The sequence below is a fragment of the Corvus moneduloides genome, chromosome 1 (assembly GCF_009650955.1).
Source record: "Corvus moneduloides isolate bCorMon1 chromosome 1, bCorMon1.pri, whole genome shotgun sequence".
In the NCBI taxonomy this organism is placed as follows: Eukaryota; Metazoa; Chordata; class Aves; order Passeriformes; family Corvidae; genus Corvus; species Corvus moneduloides.
The window spans coordinates 67,765,239-67,778,076 of NC_045476.1; the positions used below are offsets into that span (position 1 = coordinate 67,765,239).

At 40.8% G+C, this 12,838-nt stretch overlaps 1 protein-coding gene across 5 annotated transcripts in view; it reads right to left on the reverse strand.

Annotated features, from left to right (window-relative positions):
- Nucleotides 1-12,838, reverse strand: part of CDKAL1 (CDK5 regulatory subunit associated protein 1 like 1) — a 396,424-nt gene that overhangs the window by 20,248 nt on the left and 363,338 nt on the right. For all 5 annotated transcript variants that reach the window (XM_032114324.1, XM_032114315.1, XM_032114332.1 and 2 more), the window contains 2 exons: nt 12,445-12,528; nt 8,264-8,428 (listed from right to left, as the gene is read on the reverse strand). In XM_032114324.1, the coding sequence (XP_031970215.1) occupies nt 8,264-8,428; nt 12,445-12,528 (249 nt within the window). The remainder of the gene's footprint in view (nt 1-8,263; nt 8,429-12,444; nt 12,529-12,838) is intronic.

The window sequence follows — 12,838 nt, forward strand, 5'->3', positions numbered from 1 at the left end:
AACCGTGGGAAGACTCTTGGCTCTCAGAGCCGCATATGGACATTTATCTTAAACTTAAAACGATTCTTGAACAACGATTTGTAAATTTTAGCTTGATTCAAGCTCAGAAAGAACTGAAACACTTCCTGGCATGGTTGTTTAAGAACTTTTTCTATGTTTCTTGGGATTTAATTCTTACCAAGGGCTTTTGGAAAACCGTTTGGACACAGTTAATATTTGAGTCAAAATATATGCCGATGGAAGAATATTTTCGTGAATATTATTTAGTTACCGAGACTGCTGAGCAATGTCAGCTGTGTCCTGGCGAAGGGAAGCCTGGCTCAGGGACTGTGCGGCCCAGGCCACGTGCGCCGAGCGCTCTCCGAGCAGCAGCGAGGCAGTTCCCGCGTGCGGGCGGAGCCACGCGAGCCGCAGTGTCGGTGGCGGAGCGAGGAGCGGCGGGAGCGGCGGGACCCGGCGGTGCCCGCCCGGTCCTGTGCAGCGCGTGGTGGAGCGAGCCCCGTGAACGCCCGACTGAGAGGGGAGGCGCGCAGGCGGCGGCGGGCGGCGATGGCGGCGGAACGGAGCCGCGCCCAGCCGAGACGCGCGCTGGAGCAGGGCGCGGGGGGGTCGTCGCTCGGGGGCCCGGCCGAGACGTGGATGCAGCGCCCGGCATCGGCAGCGAAGCTGTGACCAGAGGAGGCGACGCGCGGAGAACTGAGCGGCGCGGCCCGGCCCGGCCCGCGCAGCCCCGAACGCGACCCCGGGAAGAGCGCGCAGGCACCAGCAGCCCCGACAATTCCAACACGGGAGCGACCGAAGGAGAGAGCAAAGACGCAGCAAGACAGAAAACAGCAGCCACTCGGAAAAAGGAAAAGATCATAGAAACTAAGATCTTAGGGATAGTAAAATGGTATAATGTTAAGCAAAATTATGGTTTTATAACAAGGTGTGACAACCAGCAAGACATATTCGTGCATAGAACTGCTATTAAAAAGAATAACCCTGAAAAATGCATCCCAAGCTTGGGAGATGGAGAGGTGGTGGAATTTAATATTGTACTAGGGAGAAAAGGGTTACAAGCATCGCAGGTCACTGGGCCTGATGGTGTTCCTGTAAAAGGCAGTATATATGCAAAAAATCGTAGTCATGTTAGACAATATCTCCATTGTAAGCCCCCCCTACAGTTTCCCTTTCCTAATCCCACCTTTCCCTTTTACCCTATGTCCTATTACCCCCAGTGTATTCCCAATCCGTTTTTTCATCCATGGTTTCCCTCACAAAACCATGCTTTTGCCAATTGTTTCCCCAAAAATCCCTTTCCAATGCCGAGTGGGGGATGAAAAGGGGGAGGGAAGAAGTTAAACCCTCTCCTGCCTCAGTTTCCCCACAAAGCATGCTCAGAGAATTCTGTCTCCCTTCTGTCAGCCCTAAGATGTTCCAGAGAATCTGTTTGGACATTTAAAGACTCAGGAGGGTGGCTTGTTTTGTTTTGAAACTGTTCTTGTTATGTTTATCCAGTTGTTTTCATTCTCCTTTTATTAAAATAAAACGGGTGAGGTGTTGGGGTCCCTCCCCTGCCGTGTAGCCCTGGGAGATGGGCCCTGAGGGCACAGACACGGGGCTTCCCTGCCCCTGCTCAGCCTCGTTCCCATTGGTTGGTTTGTGTTCCCTGCGCGGGCAGAAGGACCCTTGGTCCCCGTGACTGGAACAGTTCCTCAGCAGAGCTCCGGCCATGCGGCTGGAGAAATAAACATCTCTGAAACAGCTATCAAGAATCTGTCTGTCCATATATATTTCCTTTCCACGGGACTCCTGGTTTGATATATGCGTGTTGCAGGATCCCCACTGCAACATTTTATGACCTCTATTTACAACTAGCAGGGAATACAAGTAACACATTAAATAAAACATTAATACACACAAAAGCACTAGGTACTTGTATACCTTGCCCTACAATCAGTTCTTTCAGAGAATCATTGAATCATAAAATGGTTTGTGTTGGAAGGGACCTTAAAGATCATCTATTTCCAACCCCCCTGCCATGGGCAGGGACACCTTCAACTAGACCAGGTTGCTCAAAGCTCCACACAACCTGGCCTTGAACACCTCTAGAGATGAGATAGCCACAGCTTCTCTGGGCAACCTGTTCCAGTGCCTCATTCCCTCACAGTACAGAATTTTTTCTGAGTATCTAATTTAAACCTACTCTCCTTTAGTTTGAATGCATTCCCCCTTGTCCTATCACTACCTGCTCATGTAAAAAGTCCCTCTCCATCTTTGTTGCAGATTCCCTTCAGATACTGGATGGCCACAATCAGGTCACCCCAAAGTTTCCTCCTTTGCAGGCTAAACAAGCCCAATTGTCCCAGCCTTTCCTCATAGGAGAGGTGCTTCATCCCTCCAATCTTGGTGGCCTGCTCTGGACTTGCTCCAACAGGTCCATGTCCTTTCTGTGCTGGAGATCCCAGACGTGGATGCAGCACTGCAGGTGGGGTCTCACCAGAGCAGAGGGGCAGAATCCCCTCCCCACTTTGCTGGCCATGCTGCTTTGGATGCAGCCCAGGACACATTTGGCTCTCTGGGCTGTGAGTGCCCATAGCTGGGTCATGTCCAGCCTCTCATCCACCAGCACCCCCAAGTCCTTCTCAGCAGGGCTGTTCTCCATCTGTTCATCCCCACACTGTGTTGATACCAGGGACTGCCCTGACCCAGGTACAGCACCTTGCACCATGGGCCCAATTCTTGAGCTTGTCCAAGTCCCTCTGGATGGCATTCCATCCTTCGGGTGCGACAACTCAGCTTGGTCACAAAAGAGGTGTCAGAAAGTGGGAGAGAGTGCAACTGAGCTACCGAAAGGTATGTTCCTAAGAATGCAAGAGCACCAAGTAGTGCACTGTATTTTCAGAAAGCATTACTTGAAAATGACTTTATATAGAAGACGTTGCCCTTTTTTTTTTCAGTATGTTTCTCTTTGATAGAAACTTCACCACATGTTTCTCAAATTGCCCTTTCTTGGACTTTGTGATACAAAGATCTCTTTGCAAAGTACCTTTCTGAGACAGGTAAAAGGCATACTCTATATTAGTTTATCTTTCTTCTTTGGAAATCCCAATCCTTCATTAGCATTTCTCGTACTTTCTACAGTTTCTGTTTCTGAACAGAAATTTTATGAAAGACTCCTCTACTCACACCTCTATGCCATTTTTTGATCTAAAATTTGCTTCCTCATTCTTTTTTTGCCCTAAATCTCTAATCTCTAGTTCCTGTTCAGGAACCAAATTTTCCACCACTTTGAAACTCCAGCACATGTAAAAACTGTGCTTATTAATTAACGCACATCTTCCACATTTCCTTCCAAGTCCTTGAAGGAAGTTTCCACTACAGAGATCTTAATTCTGACATGATTTCTTTCATTTCTGTTCCAGCAGAAGACATTTTCTTCCCCCTTCTACATTTTATTTTGCCTGCAAGTGAAGTGCCCTTTCTACCTGAGATCAGAGAGTTTCCTTTAAGCTATGCTTTGTTGAGTTTTCTTTCTGGCAGGCTATAAAGAAGTGTTTGATATATGCATCTTTCCTGTTTCTTAACATCAGAAAAAAAGGCTGGGTAATGTTTAAAGGTCATCTTTTGCTCACGTAACTAGAAAATACTGGTGGCTAACTGGAAGACCAGGAACATAAAGCTTCTTCATTAGTATCCAGAAGTACAATGCCACAATAACCTACTGCAGGTTATTGTGGCAGTTAAAATGCAGTGAGGATGGGGAAGAAAACAGGAACAAGCAGAATGACCAATTAATTGGTTGCTAACTGAAAACCAGTGTCTCATTCCTCATTTCCTCCAAAGATCCCAATGACTTGAATAACTATGAGCTTAACAGGTCAACTGTGGGTATTTCCAAGGCCTGGGAGCTACAGAGATGTGCACCAAGATCCCGGACTCACAAAAGGAGATAGTGCAAATGGCAGCTCCCAGCAGATGCCATTCACAGGGGAAGTGTTAGACATGGAGAATATCATCATAGAAACCAATGGAAAACAGAAAACTGGAAGATGTGCCTGTACTTGTTTGAAAAGAAAGTCAGTCATGGATGCGTTATAGAAACATGAACTGTGAACATAAAATAATCATGACTGGGGATTAAACAGCCTGTTAAGATTATTTTTTTTTCTCTCGCCTTAATTTTCCATCTGATTAGAATTTCCCACCAAAGGCCCTCAGACTTATGGGACTTCGATTCTGGTAATGCGTTGCAACTCTGGCAGGTAGCCAGCCCTTTATTTTTATCCCTCAGCTCTTTGGTCTTTTCTTCATATATTTCTCATCTTGCACTACTTTTTTCCTCTAGTCACAGAACATATGTAAACAACCAGAATTATTTTTGGAGTACAGAAGCATAACATACTCTATTTCTGGTTTTAACAAGAGATCATATTCTTGCAGATTCTTACTTTTTTTCAATTATTAGCTTTGGGCAAACGTTTGTCTGTGAACAGGATACATTTATTAGGTATTTTACTTTATGCTGCTGAGAAACAGTCAAGATCTCTAAATATGGCCAAATAAAACGAATACAAATATAAAATGCTTTTTAAAATTAGATTACATTCACACTGTTGACACACACTGCTGACTTTTCAAAAATATTATCCAACTATAATATACTCAACACTATGTGCATTGCAAACCGACCTCCAAGTCCTCAAAGACAAGTTTACCAGAGTGCTTAAGACCATAGAAGACATGCTAAATTGCTTTTCTGAATCTCAAAATGCTGAAGTGCACCCTTAATGCTTTGTCAACTCCAAGCCTGCCTCAATGAAAGGATGTAACATCTACAGCATTTATATCTTCTTTTTGTTCCTGTGAAACTTAACAGAACTAAATCTTGATCAAAGCTTTGAAATACTTATTCACTGATCTTTGTAATTGCGGTTAGTAACTCATGACAAGTTTGTTTTGTCTGAATGTTCATTTTAAGGTTACTGCCACTACTTTTTAATGTCCAGTTCACATACATCCTATGCTAGATTTACAAGAACCAAATAAAAAAATGCCTTTACGCGTGTTCATGCTTCATTGACTTCAACTTTCACCTGTATATCCTCTGCAATGTATGTCTTCTAAACACGGTTCTATTACTAAATCAGCAACTGCACATTTTAAACCCAAGTCAGTCTACAGTAGATCTCAGTCAACTGAGATTTCCAAATGTGTTTGCCCCCTCCCAAATAGCCTCCCTGTAAAATTTTGGCACTTGGAGACAGCACTCTCTTTTGAGTGGCTTTTATAAAAAAATTCATGCTGAAGTAAAAAATGCATTTTACTACTTAGTATGTCCACTACAATCACTAAATCTGATTGCTTTGACAGTTTTTAACCCAAGCTGCTGACTCCAAGACTATTCTGTCCTTCCTGTCCCAAATTCTGCCACAGACCCTAACCTTACTGAATGTCAAGACCTTGTTCTAAGCCCATCTACTTGGTTACAGTGTTTTCCTTAAAGAATATAATAACTGCAAGACATTCTACATCATTAGTACATTAATGGATATATATATAGCTGTGTTCTTAATACGCTGAAAAAGCATGAAATGCTAATAATACTCTGAATTAATTCTGTACATATTTGCCTCCTTATTTGTCACAGATATTCAATGTGTGAATATTTCATGGACTCTCTAAATTGTCCTTTGTGTTTTTGCATTTTGCATTCCCTCTTTTTCAGTCAAATCTGTTGACTCCAGTTGGCAACCTACTTCTTTTATTTCTTTGGACCAATTTGCTGCCAGAGTCATGCAGCCGAAATGGTAAAAAAAGGCCTACAACTGTTCCTTCAGATACACATGTTGCTTGTGGTGCTCCCTCTGAATTTGTCAGAAAAAATTATTCAGGATTATGTGTCAGATGAGAAAGAGAGCACACATCTGCAGATAAGCTCTGATCCTTTGGAGTACTTCTTGCAGCATCTAAAGAAGTATCTTCTTGCTTAGGATGAGTTTATGACTTGCTTTGACATCCTCAGATGATGGTACTCTCAAATGATTAATTTCCTTAAAAACTAGTTTCAAAAGCTTTCACTCTTTCTGTGAGCATTCCTCGTTAGACAGAAGTACAGCTGTGATGGATTTTGAAACACCTTTTTTGAATACGTTTTTTGAAACACTGTGTCCTATCCAAGTTAATGAAAATACTGTTAACTGTAAGCAGACCTTAATTCTTGCTCATTTGTGTGCACAGTGGAAAATTTATCCAAGATTTTAGTTTATCTTTTTCTGCAAGCTGCAGAAAACCTAGCAGAGACACTTGGGATCTTATTAAAGATCCAAGATATTTTGCTACTTTTGAGGGAGTATCTGAATTCATCCGTTCGGAGTTGCCTCCTTCATCTTTCCCCAACCTGCCATCCACGCATGTAACAAGCTATAAAGGGTTCACATGACCCTCATATGTTGTTCCTTTTATCTTGCTCAAAGCATCTTTAGTTGGAACTACATGTCTTGAGCACACGCAGCAGGAAGTGCTTCCCAGCAGTCCAACCAAACAGAGCAACCCAAATTGCATCCTGCAGTCAGCCAGAAACCCAAGCTAACTTTTGTGGTAAACTGACTCTTTTTTCCTGGAAATCTAAAGAAAGTTCCTGAGTTGCTATTTATATGTATGATTTTTCAGGATGAACTTCCCACTAAGAATTTCAGTTCATGTTGTATGTATTATACATTGGCCAAGTGTGATTAAAAGCTTTCAGCTGCAGCTTCTATGTACTAAGGATGTTCCATTTACTGAAATACTGAGATTCTATTTTTTCCATTAAGCAGAAGTTCCTAACATTTCCAGTGGACCAATCATAAATAATATACTCCCTTGAAGGAGCACTGGTAACCATGAAAGTCAGGAAAAGCAATTTGCCTTATCATTTGCCTGCTGCAGCCATTTACAGGGGAATTCCAAGTACTTGTTCATGCCTATCCAAAGGACAGGACCAGATCTATGTATCTCAATGAGTCCCTATGGAAATTATCAGTATCCTTGATTTTAATAATTTTATCCCTCATTTTTAACAGAAAAAAATTCAGTCAAGAGTCTGCTTGCTTGTCCCCATCTACAAGCTTCTGGCAGCACATACTCAGTTTAATGACAGTCTTGGTTCTGTTCCAGAAGATTATTAAAAAAAAAATGTTCTGATGAAAAAATCAGCTGTGTTTAAATAGCTACACAGTCCAACCAGACAATTTGAAGGTTTTGGCTGTTTTTTATCTCTTACAGACCGTTATCAGGCCAATATACGCATACACACAGACAGTATTAATGGAGAGCTTAGTAATGTGCTTGTGCTTAAGTGTCATGATCTGCTGAACACATTACAGTAGGTGCATTACAGGGAGTGCATTATTGCTGCTCTACATTTCCACAGCCAGGCTTATCCAAGAGACCAGGGAGCTTAGCTTAACACTGGTCACCTCAGGTATGCCTTGATGATGTATTTTAAATGTGACTACTTAGAACATAAACAAGGGTATGTCTATACTTTAATACTTGTCAGCAATTTACTGTAAAAGCAGTAATATGGCTGATAAACTGCCAATTATCCTTCTTCCATGTGCTACATATTTTTTGGAGATCCTAACAACAGTGCTGGAGAAAGGACATGAAATGATGCTTAGAAATGTGATACACATTTTCATTTCACACTCCATCAGTTTTTACAACTAGAGCTCCATGAAATGTATGAGAATACTTGGCTAACAGCCATATCTACTGAGGTGTAAAATAAGAATCAGATCTCTTTTTTAAGAGTTTCATTTTCTTTACATGACTAAATCAGATGTTGACCTTTTTCCAAAATATATTGTAAGTATTCCATATCTCTACCCATCAATTAATTTGGGATTTCTGAATAGTGTTTAGACCTGTTTTAACAGATATGTAATCAATACATATTTTTTTAAAAAACAGCTTTGTAAAGAAAAGTAAACTGATTCATCCTACATTGAATTATATAATTACTGGTGTTTAATATTTCCAATTCTAGTGAGTTCTTTTTCCATATTGCATCTTGAAACAAGAAACAAGTGTATTATTGCCTTTATAGTCAGCAAAGTAAAGCTACAGGCATCAGCAAAAACATACTTTGAATTCAGATTTCAATCTGTCAGATTAAAGCTTCCTGCATATATAAATGGGAACTATAAAATAATAACAGATACATAGCATGGAATCATTTTGCTTGAACAGCTGTGGATTTACCAGCGTAGTAAAGCAGAAAATGTCTTTTACTCACCTCTGTTAAACCAGAAACTTCTCCTTTTGCTAACGGTCTGGTGATGGATGCAGTGTGAACTCTGGCATCTGATACTGGCTGCCCCTTCATAAAATGTTTCCCAGCTTCATAAATATTCACTTCTACCATCTTACCCATTAACAGAGGATCCTTTGGCACAAGAACCTTTCAAATAAAATAAAGACATTGTTACTAAATACCACAAGGAACATTAGAGTCTCTAGTATCCACTTAGGAAACAGATTTTTGATAAACATCAGAGAAAATCCTAAATCTTAAACATTTTAGTCACCAGTGTACACTACAGCCCCTGACACACTTGACTAGTAAGATCTCCAGCTTGCATTCTTCAAGAGCTTTGCAGTGTTAGCTCAGCTCTTTTCGACTCCAACCGATTCCTTAAGTCATGTTTTTTGATTGATGATAAAGTTGGGCCTGAGTTGCAGCTTTTGAATCCAGACCCGAACAGTTCCCAAGGGCATTTGTACTACACGGTTCTAACAGACTGCTGCATAGTTTCCTATTTCCATGTCCATCCCATGACATTTAAAAAAAAAAAAACAGTTTTTGAGTCTGTAAAGGCTTTAGGACAGAAATTATACCCTTGTTTCTCTTTGCACAAGCCTTTATTTTGATTGTGCAGATCCTTCACAGCTGAGATGCATGACTGACAGTGAATGCCTGTAAAAATAGACGAGTGTGTTTCTTGGGTCAGCAGCTAATGCCACCCCTTCCTGAATTTGCACAACTATGATATCAGACAGTCCCACTTCAGAAAAAAGACAGCACATAACAGACATGTTCCTAGGTCATGCATTTTTAAAAAGAAGGAGCCCTACATACAGGAGCAACACTTCCTGCTGGAAGAATAAATGGAGTTAAAACAGCTCTAAAATAGATAAGCAGTTGAAAAAGAAAAGTAGTGTAATTTCCTGATTAAATTACATTTTTTACACTGTTTACAACGAAAAAATTGAATCACAGGGACTTATTTAATCACATTTACTTGAAGCAGAATCACAGGATGGGTCAGGTTGGAAGGGACCTCAGAGGGGTCATCTGGTCTAATCTCCCTGTTTGAGCAGGGTCATCATAGAGTACATGGCACAGGACTGCATCCAGTTCTGGAATTTCTCCAGAGAGGGAGACTCCACACCCTCTCTGGGTAATCTGTCCCAGTGTGTGGTCACCCACACAGTAAAGTTCTTCCTCATGTTCAGGTGGAACTTCCTGTGCATCAGTTTCTGCCCGTTGCCTCTTGTCCTACTGCTCAGCACCACCAAGAAGAGCCTGGAAAAAGCCTCCTGACACCTTCCCTTCAGATGCTTATGGACATTGGTGAGGTCCCCTCTCAGTCATCTCTTCTCCAGGCTGAACAGGCCCAGCTCCCTCGGCCTGTCCTTGAAAGAGAGATACTCCAGTCCCTTGAACATCTTTGTTGCCCTGCACTGGACCTGCTCCAGAAGCTCCATGTATCTCTTGTACTGAGGAGCTCAGAACTGGACACAGCCTCACCAGGGCTGAGTAGAGCTTTTCAAAGACAATGATTGCACCTTTATATCTTGATTCTTTGATGCTGAAATTGAAATGCCTTAAAATGGCTTAATTTTCAAGACTACATGTGCAGAGGATTTTCAGAGAAAAAATCTGTGCCACCCACATTTGGAGGGCCTTTTGTTGCCAAACACTGCCTCTTCATTTTCACCTATCACAACTGTTAACCGTCCCCCTTGGAGGAAATCCCCACCAGTGCTTTCCCTTCTTCCCTGAAAGCTCAAGGTGTTCATGACTGTGTTTCCAGATCCCAGGATTCTGCTGAGCTTCCTAAGCATCTTCCAAGAAAAGCAGACATCTTTGCCTTTCAGAGACAGGCAAGCTGAGACTAACCAAACACAAAACCAGGATCCTAATGCTGAGAGTGTGTTACAATGTCACTGGATCACAGTTATTCCCATGTAATTCATCTTGGGCAAATTTAAATCAAAGGGAAATTAGGGAGCTGAGTATATCACTGGGCTCATGACCTCTGTAAATCTTCTATCTCCTCATGCAAAAGGGCAGTAACCAAATATAAACCCAACTTCAGAAAAAGGAAGAGGTTACTTAAAATAACTGTGAGGAACCGTAAACAACCAAGCATCCAGGCTTGGCATACACTCAGATATTTTTCTGATATAAGTATTTGTTCAGAAAAAAAATCCTTAACCGTATTTCTAAGAAACTAAGCTATACCAGCAGAAACTTTCAGCTTGGCTGTTGACCTGGCAAAGCACTCTGGTCACTTTAGACTACTCTGTTCAATGTAAACTATATCACCTAAGCCTCCACAAATGTCAGCTGCAGCTCCACCAAAGTCGGCCACTGAAGCTCTATTGACGTGGGTCTAGTAGCAAATCCTTCAGATGACCTCAGTGAAGACAGAACACATTTGATAACTATTTGAGTTAACAGAACACTATACCAGGACTCTGAGCTTCAACTTCCAGTAATATATAATATGATATTTAGACTTTAGAGTGGTTTTCAATTTACTGTGATTGAATTTACTGCTATTAATCTTAGTTACTAGCACTGATTCTTGTGCTTACCTGGGTGAGCAGTAGGATACTATCCTTGTGAAACATGCCACATGTAAGATTTTAGGGAAAAGATTTACATTTTCATAATGGAAAGCATTTCTTCCCAAACAGAATTTAAAATGATTCCCTACGTGACCATTTGTATTTCATTAATTCTTTACCAGTCCCACTCATGAGCTGTATTAGGTGCTGTAAAAACACACCACAAAACATCAACACTTTTTTTCCTGTACATATTACTTTTCTTTTAATAAAGCTTCCATAAAACAAGCATTGAACAAAAAAGCCTAAGAAATTTCTTTTTAATCTCCATGTGGAAGACCATGTTCCTCAACTCGGACTGATAAGCGACAAAATCAAGGAGCAGCGATACATAAGACTTAGACAGAAGTTGGATATGTAACGAAAAAAGAGATTCATCAAAAAAAAAAGGAGAAAGTGAGAAAAAAAATTAATGACCCAGATATCTAACAGAAACAGATATTTCAAGAATAGCAATGTTACTTACTACTAAGGGAAAAAAATAATAAATAAATGCTGTAACATAACCCAAAACCAGAAGAAAGCACAGCCATCCTTAATAGTCTCTCCAGGTTCAGCAAACTGAATACCTAATGGCAACAAAAGCAAACTGTAGACAGCTTAGTGCAAGAAAATGGAGAATAAAAGCATGATGATTCAGGAAAGCCAATTTTATTGGTTTTAAGCAAATCATTGGCTTTTGAGCAAAAATAACAATTTTGTGAAATAGATGTTGTACTTCCTTCCTAGCTCAAAGATGGTTTTGTGTGGCAAGAATTTATCTACAGAAAGTACAGAGAAGGAAATGACAAAAACTAGAAGGAATGGATGCCATTCAGGAGGACCTACACAAGCCTGAGAAGTGAACCCACAAGAACATAATGAAGTTCAAACAAGTCCAAGTGCAAGGTGCTGCAGCTGGGTTGGGGCAATCCCAGACATAAGTACAGACTGGGAGAAGAACTCACGAAGAGTGAGAATTTTCCTGCTGAGAAGGACTTGGGGGTGCTGGTGGATGAGGCTGGACGTGAGTCAGCAATGTGCATTTAGAGCCCAGAAAGCCAAACATGTCCTGGGCTGCATCCAAAGAGGGGTGGCCAGCAGGGTCCCTTCCAGTCCAAAACATTGTGTGATTCTATGAAATACAACATATCACACTGAAGTGTTAATCTAAAAAAGTTTCTGACCCTTCTATTGTTAGAATTTTTTTTTTTTTTTGCAAACTGCATTGCCTGAAACACTTTTCAGAAAGATGTATGCAAATTTTCATGACTGAACTATTCAGAAATCAATGCTTTGGGGACACAGAAATTAAAATTACCCCAATAATTAACAGCTTCTTAAACCACGCTGTATAGTCAAACATCCACCGTATATTTCTTAACATATTTTCAGGTAAATTATATTTACAATACAGAAACAAAATATCTCATAAAAAAGTCTTGATGGTCACATGTTTCCTGAAAAATGCTTCTTATTTCTTTACTAGTTTTTTTTTTTTCATCCTGACACACTGTGTTGCTGAGATTATCAGAAAGCAAAGATAAAACAAAAGATGTTGTTTGGTTTATTTAACTGTACCTGCTCATAGAAAGGATTGTGAGCAACATAGTAATTGGAGTCAAAGGATTCTTCTGTTACCAGAACTCTCTGCCTCTCACCAACCTGGAAAATAGAAGACAAGAGACGACTCAGAAAGCAAAACCAATGAATTATACTGAGAAGAGAACTGCAGCTACAAACAAATGCCCTTAGCAGAAAAAAATCAAATTCTCTGAGGAAATTCTGTATCAGCAAGAAAGTGGAGTAGAGAACATTCTATTTACAAGAGTCTAAAACTGACAGGGTTTAAAGTCCGAATCGAGGGCTAGAACTGAGGGAGTAATAGCCTAACACAAAAGTCCAGTTCAGAAATATAAACTGATTTTTACTTATTAATATGACAGCAAATAAAAATGTCAGATGTGAACAAAGT